Consider the following 16,601-nt stretch of genomic DNA (forward strand, 5'->3'; position numbering starts at 1 on the left):
TACTCAGACCTGTGTCCTGCCTCGGTTTCCCGGTGGCTTCTCGTCCAGACAGGGGGCAGTCAGATTGGAGGGGGCAGGGGTCGCCCCTCGAATGCTCTCAGCAGGCACCAGCTGGGGGGGTGGGTACGAGCACAGAGGTCCAGACCCCTCAGGATTTCCTGAATCCCCCCTAACCCTCACCCAGCAAGGCAGGAGCTCAGTGGGGACTGCGGCCATGGGCACAGCACTTCACAGTTGACGAGATGACAGCCTGACAGCTCACGGTAAAGAGGGCGGCATCCGGGGCTTCCCTGGTGGCTCAGTGGTTGAGAGTCCGCCTGCCGATGCAGGGGACATGGGTTCGTGCCCCGGTCCGGGAAGATCCCACGTGCCGCGGAGCGGCCAGGCCCGTGAGCCATGGCCGCTGAGCCTGTGCTCCGCAACGGGAGAGGCCACGACTGTGAGAGGCTCGCGTACCACAAAAAAAAAAAAAAAAAAAAAAGAGGGCGGCATCCAAGAACAACGGTCTGGATTCAGGTCCTCAACAAACCCAAGGGTCCTGAGCTCCCCCCACTGGGGAGCGGGAAGATGCCTGGTGCTCACGTGGCCCCCAACCCCCTCATCCCACGTCCACGGTGGGCGAGCACCACCTCCAGGGGCCTCCTCGTGGCAGCGCCCTCCCTCTGTTCTCTTTCCTTTGTCTTCTTGGAAGACAGGGCTTTTATTTTCCTCCCTGGAGGCCTGGGCAGGGTAGGGGCTCTCGGAGCCTGGCACTGTGCACATGACCCGGGACAGGCGAGGGAAGCCAGCAACTTGGCCGAGAGCAGCCAGGGTCCCGCCCACCACCCCGTATTCAGGGCTCTGGCTCCCAGTTCAAATCCCACCTTTGGCCGTATGACTTAACCAGCTGTGCCTCACCCAGTTTCCCCTCATCCGTAAAATGGGTATGAGAACAGTGGCTCCCTCCGAGGACTGTCCTGTGGGTGGAACACAGGAAGCCCCGAGAACGGCGCCTGGCGCTGAGCGGCTCGGGCACCTTCCCATTCCTGTGGTTTTTCTTCCCACCCTGGAAGACCAGGGCTGGGGGAGGGGAGGGGCCACAGGGGACTCTGGGTCCTGCAGCAGTAGCCCCCTCTCTGCTGAGCCCCCTTTCCCCAGCTTCTCGTTATCGCTTTGCTGGGATAGGTGTCCACACAGACGAAGTCATGTTACTCCCCTGTGCTCCCAGGATAAAAGTGCACTCCTTACCTCGACCCCTGGGGCCCTGTGGAGCCAGGTCGGGCCAGGTCCCTGCCCACCTCTGTGGCCTCCTCTCCTGCCTTCCCCTCTTCCCTTCACTTGCTCCACACTCAGCCACAGGCCTCTTTGCTGTCTACTGAACATAAGCTCATGTGGCCACAGGACCTTTGAACTGGCTGTTCCCACTGCTGGCTTTCCCTCCATGTCTCACACTACGTGTTCTGATCATCCTTCAATGTCACCTCCTCAGACAGGCCTCCCTGACTGCCCCTCCCGCTGCCCCCACCCCCAATCTCTCCATCATCCACTTATCACACGAGCATTCCCTTTATTCCATTACTGTTCCAGTTCCGTACTAGTCGCTCTCACTAAAATGTAAGCTCCCTGGAGCCAGGACCTCGTCTGTCCTGTTCCCGGCACCCCTTGAGCCCAGAATGGCACACACTGGTGCCCAGTTAATCATTTATGGAATAAAGAAATAGAGGAGAAATTGCTGTTACATTCTTTCAAAGTTCCAGGGGCTCAGCAGAAGAAGCCGCCTTCCAGCCTCCTCCTGGAGTGACCTGTGCGGGCAGCCTGAAGCGGCTGCAAAGGAGGGCAGCTCCAAAGTGCCAGGCTGGCTCGTAACTCCATTATCCTAACAAGAAGCCCATAAGCCGGGATACCCACACCCATCTTATACGTGAAAACGCTGAGGTCCAGAGAAAGGACTTTCAGAAGGCCCAGCCCTGCCGGCAAGTGCCCAGGCACCTTCTCTGGGAAGTGGAACAGGCGGGGCCCGCCAAGCTCGAGGCTCTGCAATCAAAGCCAGTGTCTCTGGCTGTGGGCCAAGAAGACTCCCAGGTGGAGCCGCCTGGCAGAGAGTGAGGGAGAGTAAAAGCAGGATATGATCTTCCCTCCCCAAGTCGTCCGGGCACAGGCCAGAACGAGATGCATCTTGTGTCTGTCCAGGGACGCCCAGTTCACTGCGCCGGGACTGCCAGGCGGGAGGGAGGGCTGTGGGCAGGAGGCCAGGACCGGGGGTCGCCTGGGGGCCCACCCATCCCACCGGCCCTCCCGGGAGGCGCTGGCTGCCAGGGCGCGCTCTGACGCGAGATCGCCTGCGTCCTCCGGCGCCTGCCCGGCCCTGTGTGGCTGTGGCCCGGGAGGGAAGAGGTCAGGAGGCTGGCCTGAGTCCAGCCTCACCCTGGGGCCGGGGGAATGGCCTCGGTCACAGAGGGCGTGACAAACCAGGTGTCCTGACTCCCAGCCCAGGGCCCCTGCTCCCGAGGGATCGAATGCTGGCCGCTCAGGCAGGAAGAGTGGATGGAAGCCAGACCCAGCTCGGGGAGGGAAGGACACGTCCCTGGGTGGGGCTGGGGTGGGGGGCCGCTGAAAGTAGGCTGCGGGGCTTCAGGCCTGGCCCGAGAGGTGCGGGCAGGCTGTCGGGACCCAGGCCAAGCGGCCGAGCCGTCCAGCCCGTCAGGCCGTGTGCACCCGAAACACAGACTCCGGGAGGCCGCTTATCAGCGTGGCTGTCCCATGAGCTCAGCGCTCTCCCCACTAAGAGCAGAAACATGTGTCTCCATGACTCTGTCCCCGCGGCCAGCAGGAGTGGGGTGGGGAGCCGCCCGCCTGACCCCATTACCCAGGCGCAAAGAGTGAGCCGAGTGGCCAGACCCTGGCCCAGGGCCCTCCCGGGCAGACCGAGCCGCCACGAGCACTGTTTCCCAAGCTGCGCCCTCTGGGCAGGAAGCTCAGGGCCTCTGCGCCCTCAGAAACCTGTTGTCCAGGCCTTTGCTTATCAAAGGGCCACACAAGCGGGGTGAGGGTCCCGCCAGGGACCCCCGGACGCAGGAGGCAGAGGACGACGTGGCTCACCGGCTTTTGTGGACCACGTGGGGACCCAGAGAGCTCTGACCAAGTAAGTCCTCGTTTCATACGAAACGTTCTAGAAGTTGCCGTTTTCGCACGCCCCGAGGTGAACTGTGGGGCAGAGGAAACGGCTCCTGGGGAACAGGTCGGGTTTGAAAGTCAGATTTTCCTCCCTCTCGTGCCGCCCAGAACTTTTCCGAGAGACGTGAGGAGAGAAAACAGACTGCACTGTTTTCAGTCAAAATAAAACGGGCCGGCCTGCCTCGCTGAATTCTTCAAGCCGCCCAGACGTGAGCTGGAGCGGATCTCCACAGCTCTGCCCTCCGCTGCCCACGTTTGGCCCTAAGTGGGGTGTACGAGCTTTGCTTCTCGTCGGGGGTCTCGGGGACCCTCCGCGGGCAGAAGAGGAACCAGCAAGGATCCCGGGATCTGCCACTTTCCCCCGTGTCCACCGCCACCAGCCTCATCGGCCCCTGGGACACGGCTGCTGCCACCTTCCAACCTGTACGTATCCCTGTGCCCCTGTGGCCCCCGTTAACCCCCCGCCCCCTCCCAACACACTGAGGCAGACATACCCCAACTCTCTCAGGCTCTCTCCCTCTGAGGGCAAAATGCAGCCGCCCACCCAGCCAGAAGGGTTGCACGAGGTGGGCTGGTCTGCTGACCCTGCCTCTTTCCAAGCTGCCCCCCCACCCCCCGCCCCGCTCCGCTACTCAGGGCCTGGATCACGCAGGCTCAGCCCCACCCCGGGGCTTTTGCACTTGCTGTTCCCACTGTGTTGAGGGGAGACTTGCGTCCCCCACAATACGTTCACATCCAAACAGCCAAGTACCTGTGAACGTGAACGTCTTGGGAAACAGGCTCTTTGCAGATGTGACCAAGTTAAGATGAGGTCCTTAGGGGGGACCCTCATCCAGTGGACTGGTGTCCTTAGAGCACAAGGGCAATTAGGGCACACAGACGCACAGGGAGGACGTCACGGGACCACGGAGCGACGTGTCTACGAGCCAAGAACCGCCGGCGCCACCGAGGCAGGAAGGAGCCTTCGCGAGGCACGGCCCTGCCCACGCTCTGACTGGGGGGCGGTCCTCTGCGGCGGCGGCTCTGGACGCTAACCCACGCTGCCCAGCACGCCGTCCCCTGGCCCTCCCTGTGGCTCCTCCTTCCCCGTCCGGGCTCAGCTCAGAGGCCACCGCTGAGGGGGACCAAGCCCCCGACGCTGCCCTCTCCCACCACGGAGCTCCTGCGTCCGGACCACTCAGTGGCGGCCTGCCCTCCCTCCGAGGGCAGGCGTGGACGTGGCCTCATGCGCTGCCGTCTCGGTACACAGATGGCGATAAGTAAGCGTGTACGGAGGGAGACGACGGAGCCACCAGCCGGGCAGCCCACAGAGGGAGACGACGAAGCCGCCAGCCGGCCAAGCTGCCAGCCGGGCAGCCCACTCACCTGTTCTTGTCGCCGCCCTCGGGCTCGTCGACCTCGTCGGCACTGCAGGTGGCGCTGGAGTCGCTGTCCTGGGGGGCGCTCGAGCCCTTGGCCGTGGGGCCTTTGCCCCCAGGGCCGCCGCCCTCCTTCTTCTCCACCTTGGGCGCCCCCTCGGGCGTGGCCTCGGCTGCGGCCTCCGCGCCCCCCTTGGCCTTGTCGGGCCCCTCCTCGGCGGCCTCCTCCTCGCGCTCGCTCTTGATGGGCTCCGAGGGGGCCGCCTCGCCGGGCTCCTCTGTCTTGCCCACGTCAGCTGCCAGCTCTTGGGCCGCAGGGGGCTTCTGCTCCTCTCCCTCTTCAGCCGAGGGGGCGGCTGCGGCCTCTTCCTCCTTCTCCTCCTTGGGCACCACAGCAGGGGCCGCGGCAGGTGAGGCGGGCGCCGGCGGGGTCGTGGGTGGGCAGGCGGCTTCGGGGGCCGGGGCGGGCTCGCTGGGGGCCGGGGCGTCCTCGGGAGGCGGGCTGGGGGGCTCAGGAGGTGGCGCATCGGCGCCCGGGGTGGGCGGGGGCTTGGGCCCGCTCTGCGCGGTGTCCTTGGCGGCCTCGGTGCGGGGCGACGGGATGCTCTCGGTGTCGGAGCTGTTGTTGACGGTGGCTGTGCGGGGACAGTGAAGATGGAGTGAGCGGTGCCGGGGGCTCAGGGTGGAGGCAGGCCCGGCCCTCCCCACGGCCCCCCGACAGCCCCGACTGCACGCCCTGGCTCCAGGCAGGAGCTCAGGGCGCTGTGACCCCATCGCTTGACACCACGCAGCCCTAAGGCTCCCACACGCCTGGGCAGCGCCCCCGCCGGCCCCTCCCAGTGCCCTGTCCTCCTCTGGCCGCCCTCTCCACCTGCTGACCCAGGAGCCCAGCAACCTGTTAACTTCCAACCCCCCGGTGGGCGGCCCGCACCCCACAGAGTCAGGCTGGGGGCGGCCAGGGCTGCAGGCCTTTGTTTTGGGGTCTCCTTTTTCTCATCTGGGCTGCAAACCCTGGCTCTGCCCCGGCTGGTGGCCTGGCCGTGGTAACACCGGTGGCCTCCCAGCCTTGGTTTCCCCATCTGTAGGGTGGGGAGAACAGTTCCCACCCCACAGGGGCTGTGACAGCACAGGGTGACACCTGGTAACTGTCTGCTGTCGTTATCACCCCTGCTGTCATCATAACACGATGACATAAAATGGGGCCAGTGAACTCGAAGGAGCCCCCGGGGAAAGGGTCCACACCGACTGCATCCCCCAGCCATTTCCCACAGGGCTGGTACACAGCAGGGGCACAATACGTATCGATCGAATGACTGAACGTGCATACAGGTGAAGGGAGAGGGGACCTCAGCTCCAGGCAGGCCTGGCTCTTTGGGCTTAACAACCGCTCCTGTCACTTCCTGGGTTTCAATTTTCCCCATTTTCTACAAAATGGGCACATCCGAAACCCCCCTCCTCCCCACTTCCTGTTGGGGAAATCAAACTGGGTAAGCGTCGCAGGTGAACACACTAATGAAAAATCAACCAAGCAGTCAAGCCAGCACACTAATCTGCACGACTGAGCCTGGGAATGGCATGGGGAAGAGACACTGCGCGGAGGAGGGGGCACAGAGGTGGCGGCAGCACAAATGGTGGTGCTCACAGGCAGAGGCGTGCTCACAGAGGTGGGGCCCCTCATAGAGAAAAGGCCCCCTTGGGATGCCCCCCGCCCTGGTCAGGCCCTACCCCCGCCCCCGACGGCCAGCTGGCCACATTCGTACCTGGGCCACTGCATTCCCCTCTGGGTACCTCGTTCCCAGAGGCGTGTAAGGCTGGAAGGAAGTGAGAGAAGGGTTAGAAGCGAGGTGACATGAGCAGCAGGTGGGGTGGGAGGTTGGGTGGCCAGGCAGGGCTGGGAAAGGGGCCCAGGGCCCAGCAGGCAGCAGGAGAACCTACAGCCCTGTCCCAAGAGCCCTCACCCCTGAACACTCCTGGGTGCCCTTGGACAAGTCACTGGCTCCAGGGTCCTGGGGTGGGAGGTGCTGGCCTCAGAGGTGGGCAGGGCTGGGGGAGAGGCCCTTGGGGCTGCCCAGCCCCGTCTCACCCCTCAGACGCAGAGTCGGGTCAGCAGGGGTTGCTGGTGCCCTGCACAAACGCTTCCCTCAGCTTTCACTGCCTCCAGACCTCCGGCCTCTCCCACTTTAAGGCTCAGAGCAAAGGCCATCCCTTCCAGAAATAATAATCCCAACAGGAGCAGCACAGGGCTCGCTCGGTGGGTGCTGGGCTCCGGGCAAAGCTCTTCACACACACGACTCATCTCACCCTCAATAACCTCTAAGTTGGAGGTGATCACCATTCTCCTTTTCAGATGAGAAAACAGAGAGGTTGAGTCACTTGCCCCAGGCCACACTGCGTGGAGGCAGGAGGGGGTTGACCCCAACATCCTGTGTCCCTAACCACCGGTTCCTGCCCCTGCCTTCTGACTCCGGCAATGTCAGTCCCTCCTTTCACGTCATCAGACCACAGGATGGAGGGGGCCAGCGCTGAGGTCCCCTGGATACGTGGTTTCGCCCCAGAGTCCGTGTGCTCATCTACAAAGAGGGCGGTTCACGCCTGGCTCTCTCCCTTACCCAGAGGCTTGTCTGTCTCTGTCAGGGGTTCTCAGACCCGAGAGAGCCTGAGGGCCATGAAGACTCACATGGCTGGGCCCACGCCCAAAACGTTTCTCACTCAGTAGGTCCAGGTGGGGCCTGAGAATCAGCACTCCAGACAAGTTTGAATCCTGGTCCCCAAACAGGCCAACTGGTTACCTTGGGTAACCTCTCTGTGCCTCAGTGACCTCATCTGTAAAATGGGGTGATGACAGCACCCACTGGCCTGTTGTGACAATTAAAGGAAATAACTCAAGGCTGTTGCTCTTATGACCACAATCTTTACTAGGGACACTACGGGGCCAAATGGATCACTCCTCCCTCCCCTGGATTCACCTCCCCCCTAGACACGACAAGGCACTTGCTGCCTGCCCCGTGCAGGGAGGGGTCTGCAGTGCAGTTGGGGCTGGCGGGGTATTCCAGAAGGTTCCATCGTGGTGACCTCAGGCCCTAACCCAGAACCTACCTCACTTCCCCTATCCTGGTCACAGGGACAGAGTTACGCAGCGAATGCCGGCTGGACTGGCAGATTCCAAGTCCACCAGCTACGTGACACCCCATGTGAGTGATTCTCCTCTCCCTGGGCCTTGGTTTCCTCATCTGTAAGATGGGAACATCACCCTGTGCCTTTGGGCAGGATCTTCTAAACTGCCTCCTTGATGTGCACAGAGCCATCAGGTGGTCACAGAAGCCTTGGATTCAGCCAGATCAGCACCCCCGCCCCACTACCCAGCAGAGAATGCCTCTCTCCCCATCCTCGATAGGCTGTGTGAACCCTACAGGTGACAGGGAGCTCACCACCGCACAGTTCTCTTACTGGGCAGCGCCTGTTCTGCTTTTAATGCTGAGCCGAAGACTGGCTTCCTCTAACTTTCCCACCAAGCCTGCCTCCTGCCCGGATGGATATTTAATGAGGGGATTGGGTTTCTGCTCCCTAGGCTCCCTTTTCCTGGCTACAGACACAAGACCCAGAATGCACAGAGCAGAGGGGTCTGGAGCCTCCCATCAGACACTGGTCAGGCCTCTGGTCAACTCGGGCCAGAAAGACCCAAGGCTGGCAAGGAGGCCAGACTCACCCCCCAAGGTCCATCCCCAGGGTAAGACAGTAATAACCAAATGGCTTGATTCTCCATTTTCAACCAGGAAGCAGGATTCAGGCTGGTGAATACACTGCGGGCTGGTATAGCCTGAGTTTATTTGCATGTCTTGTTCACGGAGCCAGGGGGTGATTCACACTTTCCTCACACGCTGGCAGAAGTTAGGGAGTTTAAATGCAGAGACAGGCAGATAGGAGGGACAGGAAGGAACCCTGGCACGGACAGGAGGAGAAAAGGTTCCCTTCACCAAGAACTTGAGGCCCCGCTGGGGAGCTCTGGCCGGGGAGATGGCGGAAGGAGAGGCAGAGACATTCAGCTACGCGGGGGTTGGGGTCTTCAGGGGTGTCATGCCTTGAGGACTGGTGTAGACCAAGGAAAAGGGAGAGGGGGCGGGGGCCAAAGGCAGACTGATCAGTGACCAGGGGTGCAAGCCTGGTGTCGGGCAGCCTGGTGTAACTCCCGAGTTTACAAACACTGATTACACAGCGGAGACGCAGGTTACGTGGGGGCCGGGCTCTGAAGTTAGGCCACCATCTCGTGCAGTCAGAAATCCCCCTTTTGAGAAGTGGGCCAAACGGCCGGTGCAATTTAAATGACTGATTCTCGCTCTCTCTAGCAGCCCTCACCTGGTGGGAGAATTCATCTAAGATCAGGGTAGACGATGCATCTGTGTGATACCTGGGGTGCCTGGAGTAACTGCCCTGAGCCTCAGCGCCCGCTGACAGAAAGCGGGGGCTGTGCAGTTTATCATCCAAATCGAGGCACTCGGGAGTAAAATGAAGCATAATTATATCACTTCTGAATACTTATCGACCAACGGTATTGGCTGTACTTATATTAGTCAACTTGTAAAATAATATTTCAGGTCAAAAAACTATTTTCAGGGACTTCCCCGGCCATCCAGTGGTTAAGACTCTGCACTTCCACTGCAGTGGGCGCGGGTTCGATTCCTGGTCGGGGAACTAAGATCCCGCATGCAGCACAGTGTGGTTAAAAAAATTTAAAAAAAACCATTTTCAAAAATAAACTTTCTTTTTCTAAAATGTGACACCAGAGGTGCTGGGCAAGGTCATAGGCGTCACCAGAGCTGGATGTGACCTGGACGTGTAAGGTCACCAAGCACAAGACTGAACTCACAGGGGTCAGGAGGATTGAATGGACAAGTGTCCTGTGGGCGCAGAGATGCCGATTACCATTATTATTGTTGCCGCTGTCACCATCATTATCACTGTCATTTTCACCATCATCACCACCACCATCATCATCACCACCACCATCACCACCATCATCACCACCATCACCACCATCATCATCACCACCATCATCACCACCACCATCACCATCATCACCATCATCACCATCACCATCACCACCATCATCACCATCAACACCATCATCACCACCATCACCACCACCATCATCACCATCACCACCACCGTCACCATCATCACCACCACCATCACCATCATCATCACCATCACCACCACCACCACCATCATCACCACCACCACCATCACCATCATCACCACCACCATCACCACCACCATCACCATCATCACCACCACCACCATCATCATCACCACCATCACCACCATCACCATCACCATCACCATCACCACCACCGTCACCATCATCACCATCACCACCATCACCACCATCATCACCATCACCATCATCACCACCACCATCATCACCACCATCACCATCACCATCATCATCACCATCACCATCACCATCACCACCATCATCATCACCACCATCACCACCATCACCATCATCACCACCACCATCATCATCATCACCATCACCATCACCACCATCGCCACCATGCTCTCCTCTTGGGGCGTCCAGGCTCCTTCCCGGTAGCACCCAGGCATTGCTGGGAGAGGTCAGCTCCCACCGCCCACCCTCACCTTCTGCCTCCTCCGCCATCTCCTCCTCGTTCCCGCTCACGCCTGACGCCTCCATCTCCTCATCCTCCACCACGGGCGGGAAGGCAGCCTCCTCACTGGCAGCAGCTGGTGCTTTCTTCTTCTTCCTCCGTGCGTTCCTCTCCTTCTCCTAGGGCACAGGGATAGCAGTTGGTCAGGGCCAGGGCAAGGGCCTGGGCTGTCAGCCCGGGGACTCCTGGTGCCGGAGGCCTGCCACAGCTGCAAGGTACAGTGATCCCATCCACGTGGTCTTGAGGGTGCCCTTCCCCCCTCGTGCCCCACTGCACGGCCAGACATGCCAGTGGTTATTTTTACCCAGAGCTTCATTCTTCCATCATGCCCCAGATACACCTGGGGCGCAACCTGGCCTATAGGCTGCCCAGACATCCTTCCGGAACAGATGAGGAAGGACTGCCTCTGCCTGGAAGCCCCCCATGATCGCTCCAGCCCTGCCAGCTGTCCTAGCCAGAGCAGTGACCACACCCTCTGGAGGACACACTGCCAGGCACGGTCAGTACACTGAAGAGAATGAATGAATGAAGCTTTTCCTTGCAGCCTCATCTGTCCCCAGCTGAGCCCCGGGGGACAGGCTAGCTTGGGCAGCATGTCATTTCACCCCACCAGTCTTTACACGGCACCCCAGGGGCTGAGAATACACGACGAATGAGGAGACAGGGTCCCTGCCCCACAGGCCACCTAGTCGGGGAGATGAGCAATCAACACATCAATTAAAAAGACGACTCAGAGGTGGGGGCATGGCTGCTGAGAGGGACAGACAGGGTGGGGTGAGAATGCAAGGGCGGGGCAAGGAAAAGGCTTCTCGGAGGAGGTGACATCTGAGCTGAGGTCTGAGTCGTGAGAAGAAGCTGGCCAGGCAAGGCTCTGGATGAGTGGTCCAGGTGGAAGGAACTGCAAGTACAGAGGCCCAGAGGTGGAACCAGCTGGGTGGTTCAAGGAACAGAAAGAAGGCCTTCGCTGAGCAGCCCTTCACTTCCTTCCACGCCTCCCCCAGGCCCCAGAAGCCCTGCTCCCCACGCATGGGGCCAGGCACCTACCCCCAGCTCATCATCACTCCTCCTTGACAGCTCCCGTCTTTGCACCGCACTGGGCCGGGGGTTCCAGAAGGGTGTCTCTTTAGCCCCATGCTGAGCCAGCCAGAAAGTGTGGATTGACTTACTGAGTGACTGAATGGGCAGCGTCCAGGGCTTGAACACACGGTCGGCAGAGTCGGGGTACATGTGGAGGCAGAGTGTGCTGGGGGTCCGAGGTGACCAGGGGCTCCCAGGGGAGTGGACTGGTCCCTAAGAGGAGACCCGCCCCAGTACAGCTGGTGTGACGGGAGGGGTCGCAGCCTGAGCCCTTTGGGGTCCCTGAGGAAGGAGATGGAACCTAAACGCTCCCAGACATGCCAGCAGCTCCCAGCGAAGCCCCTCACACTGGGCTGACTCGGTTCCTCCCAGAGTTCACGTCCACCCGAACCTCAGGATGTGACCCTTCTTAGAAATGAGCTCTTTGCAGATGTAATTAGGATGAGTTCATATTAGATTAGGGTGGACCCTAAATCCAAAATGACTGGTGTCCCTAGAAGAAGAGGGAAATTTGGACACAGAGGCACCCAGGGGAGGGATGCACCCCCAAGACAAGGAACGTCAAGGATTGCAGGCCACCCCCAGAAGCTGGGACCCCCAGAAGCGGGGAGCGCAGGGCAGAAGCCTCCCCTGGAGCCTTCGGAAGAAGCGGGGCCCTGTTGACACCTTGATTTCAGACTCTCGGCCTCCAGGATTGCAAGAGGATACGTTCCTGTACCAGTCTGTGGTGCCTTGTTACAGGAAACAGGAAACTAACGCACCTCCCCTCCGCCAATCCCCCGGCCCCCAGGAGAAAGCCACCATCACAGTGCGTGAGTGAAAACACAGCACAGCCCGCCCTCGGGCAGATGCTCCATCACCTCCAGGCGCCAGCCGGCCCTGCCCAGCCTGGCCCCTCACCCCGCAGGGCTGGGCGCAAGCCTCAGGGGTCCCCAGGCCCTGCCTGGGGGGTGGGATCACTTCCTGTCCTGCCTTCTTCCTGAGCAAACGGGGGACCTCGGGGTGCAGCCGCTCAGAATTCGGGGAGGAAGAGGGAAACGTCTGTTTGCCCGTTAGTCACGGTTTCCGTCACCAGCACTCGGCCAGGACCACAGCCCCACCCTGCCGAATGTCCACGGGACCACTGTGGGAACGCCCAGCTCCACCATCCGCCTGCCTCTGGGGGCTGGCGCACCCCGGTCCCAAACCCCGAGCTTCTCCCGGAGGGCCCCCCGCTGGAGCTCGCGGGGGCATGAGAAAGTTGTGTGGCCTGTGGGTTTGTGGGTGCAGCTGAGGGATCCCCCTTCTTCCCCAATCTATCTTTAGCAGACAGGGACTCACTCGAGTGCTGGAGCTGGGTGAGGCAGGCGACTGGCTGCCCGGGGGGTGGGGGGATGCTCGGAGCCTCGCAGGGAACGGGGGCTCCTATGGGCCTGGCTGGGATGCACGTCCTGCTGGGAACCTGAGGTCTCTCTGAGCCAGCAGCCCAGGCCACCTCAGGCCAAGTGGGGTGAGTATGATGTCAACACCAGAATCCCCCCGGCTCTGGGTTTCAGAGGCTGGGACTTAGTGTCCCAGGAATCATACCAAACCCTTCCACACGTGGCCCCGAACCTCAAGATCGGGGCATGTGTATGGAACAGGAGATGCTGGCGATAGTAGTATTGGTAGTTACAGCTGACGTCTGTTAAGCACCTACTATGGGCCAAGCATTCTTTACTTATTAATTCACTGGATCTGCACGTCTACTCTGCGAATCAGAGCATGCCACTCCCTACCTCGAACTCTGCAGACGCTCCCGGAACCTCTTGATATAAAACCCAAGTCTTCCCCACTCCACACAGTCCAGTGCGATATAGATCTGAACCCCGCCCAGCTCTCTAACTCGCTCACCCTCCTTGGTCTGTTACAAACACACTGCCCTTCTTGTGCAGATGGGCTTACAATGCCCCGGGCACAGGGCCTTTGCACTCGTCACTTCTCTGGCTGGACAGCCTTCTCCCAGACACCCACATGACTCACGTACCCACTTCCATCAGGGCTTTGCTCATACATCACCTCCTCAGGGAGGTCCTCCCTGATTACCCTGTCAAAATCAGCTAATCTCATTCCCCATCAATCACTTTCTACTACTATCCCTCATCTATCTTCAGACCACAATCTGAAATTATCTGTGAGTTAATTTGTCTCTAGAACTACAATTAACTCAAGGGCAGGCATCTTTGTCTGTTCTCAGCTGTATTCCCAGGACACCTGGAACAGCGCCTGGCACAGAAGAGACACTCTGTAACTACTAATTTAGATGCATGAACCTGATAGACAAAGACACTGGCCCAGAGAGGCAGAGACACTTGCCCAAGATCACACAGCTCGTGGGTCAAGAAGCCCAGACTTCAATGCAGGTCAGGTTCAAGTACCTCCCTGTCTGACCATCTCTCTCTGCAGGCCTGTGCAGCCTCAGATGGAAGAGGCAACAGAGGAAAACAAGGCAAGGCGGGGCCTGGGCTGAGATGGACAGAGACAGAGAAACATGGAAGCTGAGCCCGAGAGCCTGGATTCACAGATGGGAGAAAAGGGTAACCTTCGGTCATTAGGAGGGGGAGGGAAAACCTTGGAGAAGTCACTGGTGCCAAATGTTACATAACGCTGGGACGCGCTCCGCCTGCCCGCCCGATCCTGCTTCCTGCTGACGTCGCCCGTAGCCACGCTCGGGCCAGGCCTGGTGCAAGGCAGGAGGGGACACCCGCTGACCCTCTGCTTCCCCCACTGCTTCCTCCACTGGCCGAGGGTGACGTGCCTTCCTGAGCTCCAGACGGGGCCCGGCCAGCAGGAATCACCAGGACCTGTCTCCCTCCCAGGGTCTGGAGGGTGTGGGACAGCATCTTGTGAGGACTGCTTGCATTCTCCAGTGACAGGGAACTCACCCAGGCACCATGGGTGTCCACTGTAAGGACTGACGGACCCAGGCTGACGGGCCCCCCCATCCCTCACTGAGCTTTCTCCGCAGCCTTCAACTTAAGTCCGCTCGTTCGCTGTCAGCAGGGAACGAGAACCCGTCCCACTCTCCCCAACAGCCCTTTCTCGTCCACAAGTGACAAGCAAGGCTCCCCTGTTTGCTGGCCTCAGAACACGGCCCACTGGCCCCCACCTTCTGGTCCCCTGCTTCCCAGCAGGACGAGCCTCTGCAGAGTTCTGTGGGAGCCATGTCCAGTAATACAGGTACGGGTCCAGGAAGGGAAGCCAGGGGCCCCCACAGACTTGGGTTCAAACCCCCTCTGCGGTGTCTCCCTCCTGTCCTCAGCATCTTCACCTGAGGACGGGCCAATGGTGGCGACCTCGGGGGTCTGGGGGAGGGGCCCAACCTGGGCCTCGGGGTACCCCTGCTGTTCACGCCCCTCCCCGGCCCACCAGCGTTGCTGCCCAGCCACCGGCATGTTCAGAGTCTGGGGACAAGGAGGACGACCGTCTCTATCAGCTTTGGCTACACTTCACTCAGACCAGCACAATCCACCCCGAGCCCGGCCCACGCTGGGTCACCCCTCAGCTCACAAACCTTCAATGGCTCCCGCTGTCCATTAAAGAAAGACCCAGCTCCTCTGCCCAGCAGGAAACCCCACCCACACGTATACCCGGGGCACCTGCCATTGCTTCCCTGGCATATAGTAGGCGCTCAATAAAGGCTGGCTGAGTGTGTGATAAGGATAACGCCCAACACTTACTGAGCACAGACCGAGGGCCGGGGCTGGCAGCCTCTGCTGCTCACAGCAACCCTATGAGTGGGTCTGGGTCTTACCTCCTTTTACAGAGGAGGCAGCTGAGGCTGAGTGCTGAGGCCACGAACCTGCGGGCGACAGCCAGGAGGCCACAGAGCTGGGGTGTGAGCCCTCTAGCCCAGAGCCCTACTCCATACCATCGTGCTCGGCTGCCTCTTTGAATGAGCGAGTGAATGAATCAATCCATCGACTAATCAATCGCTCAGGCAATCCAGGAGCAGGCATACTCTACACCCAGTTAACAACCAAGGGAGACACGGCACCCAAGCCGCCAGGCATCTGGCGGCCATGGGCACATCACTACTGATGCCACCACCTCTGCTACCAATGATGCCACTATGGCTCTTAGTAGCACTCGCGACGTGCCAGGCCCAGTTCTAAGCACTTCACACCCATTCACTCGAATCATTCCCACAACAGCTCTTTGAGGTGGGAATTATCCCCATTTCAGAAGTGGGGAAACTGAGGCACAGAGAGGCCAAGCCACTTGCCCAAGGTCACACAGCTAGGAAGTGGCAGAATCTGGATTTGAACCTGGGTGTCTTGGGCCCACAGTCCCCACCCTGGCTGTTTCTGCACACATTATTCAAGAGAGCACCTTGAATGCCCCTGAGAAGAATGGGGTCAGTGGCTTTAAAATAAAATAATGATGATACTGATACTACTACCAGTAGTTAGCGCAGCTAACCCCCATGGAGCGCCCCCCTCTGGCAGGCACTCAGTCCTTTACATGTGGTAACTCATTCGCTCTTCACCTGAGTTCTCGGGGTAAAGGCTATCATTCTCCCACTTTACAGATGAGGAAACTGAGGCTCACGGGGTACAGCCACTGCCCGAGGTCACACAGGTGCCAAGTCATGAAGCTGGCGCTTGACCCCACTTTCGCCCTGGAGCCCAGGCTGCACCATCCACCTGGCTGGAATCTGTTTCCCCAACCCACCCTCTCAAGTTTCGGGGCACCCAGGGGCGCAGCAGGGCCGTGCCCCAAGGAAACCTGGAAAGTGAGGTGGGGGCTAGTAGGCTGTGAGAGGAGATACCTGTAACCCCACAGCCTGGGCGAAGCGGGCTGGTGTGTGGGCACCGGCTGGGCTGGGCTGGGCTGGGCTGAGCAGGGAATGGGGGGAGGGGAGAGGCAGGGAGGACAGGTCAGAGGGAGAAGGGGATGAAGCAGGAAGACCCCTCTGTCCCTGGGGCGATGCTCAGGGCCGCACTCCCAGCCCAGTTAATCCTGAGTTGGTGTGTAGAGGCCGACATCCCGCCCCCATCCAACCACCACCACGGCCAGCACCACCATCACAGAGCTGGATCCTATCTGCGCTGCGGGATCTCAGCAAGCGTTACGGACAGGCGCTCCTTGGCCTTGGCCCTCACTGAGCCTTCCACCCTGCCGAAACCAGAGTCCTGAAAGCTCTAGGAAAAAGCAGAGCTCCCTGTGTTTCAGGGGGCCCTGCCTGAAGCTCAGGGAGCACCGGGAACCAACTGCACAGCAGGCGGGGGAGGGGCAAGAGGCACAGCCTAAGCAGACACCACGGGGAACGGGCACAGGCAGGGGCCTAGCTGAAGGAGACCTGGCGGCCAGCCTCAGCCCTGAC

General features: G+C 60.2%; 1 protein-coding gene across 27 annotated transcripts in view; it reads right to left on the minus strand.

Annotated features, from left to right (window-relative positions):
* The window catches only part of NCOR2 (nuclear receptor corepressor 2), a 221,264-nt gene that overhangs the window by 38,885 nt on the left and 165,778 nt on the right, over positions 1-16,601 (minus strand). For 21 of the 27 annotated variants that reach the window (XM_060310870.2, XM_060310858.2, XM_060310866.2 and 18 more), the window contains 3 exons: positions 10,152-10,299; positions 6,272-6,322; positions 4,519-5,146 (listed from right to left, as the gene is read on the minus strand). In XM_060310870.2, the coding sequence (XP_060166853.1) occupies positions 4,519-5,146; positions 6,272-6,322; positions 10,152-10,299 (827 nt within the window). The remainder of the gene's footprint in view (positions 1-4,518; positions 5,147-6,271; positions 6,323-10,151; positions 10,300-16,601) is intronic. The other 6 variants (XM_060310873.2, XM_060310876.2, XM_060310863.2 and 3 more) reach the window with 1 other exon arrangement.

Source organism: Globicephala melas, chromosome 13, assembly GCF_963455315.2.
Source record: "Globicephala melas chromosome 13, mGloMel1.2, whole genome shotgun sequence".
Taxonomy (NCBI): Eukaryota; Metazoa; Chordata; class Mammalia; order Artiodactyla; family Delphinidae; genus Globicephala; species Globicephala melas.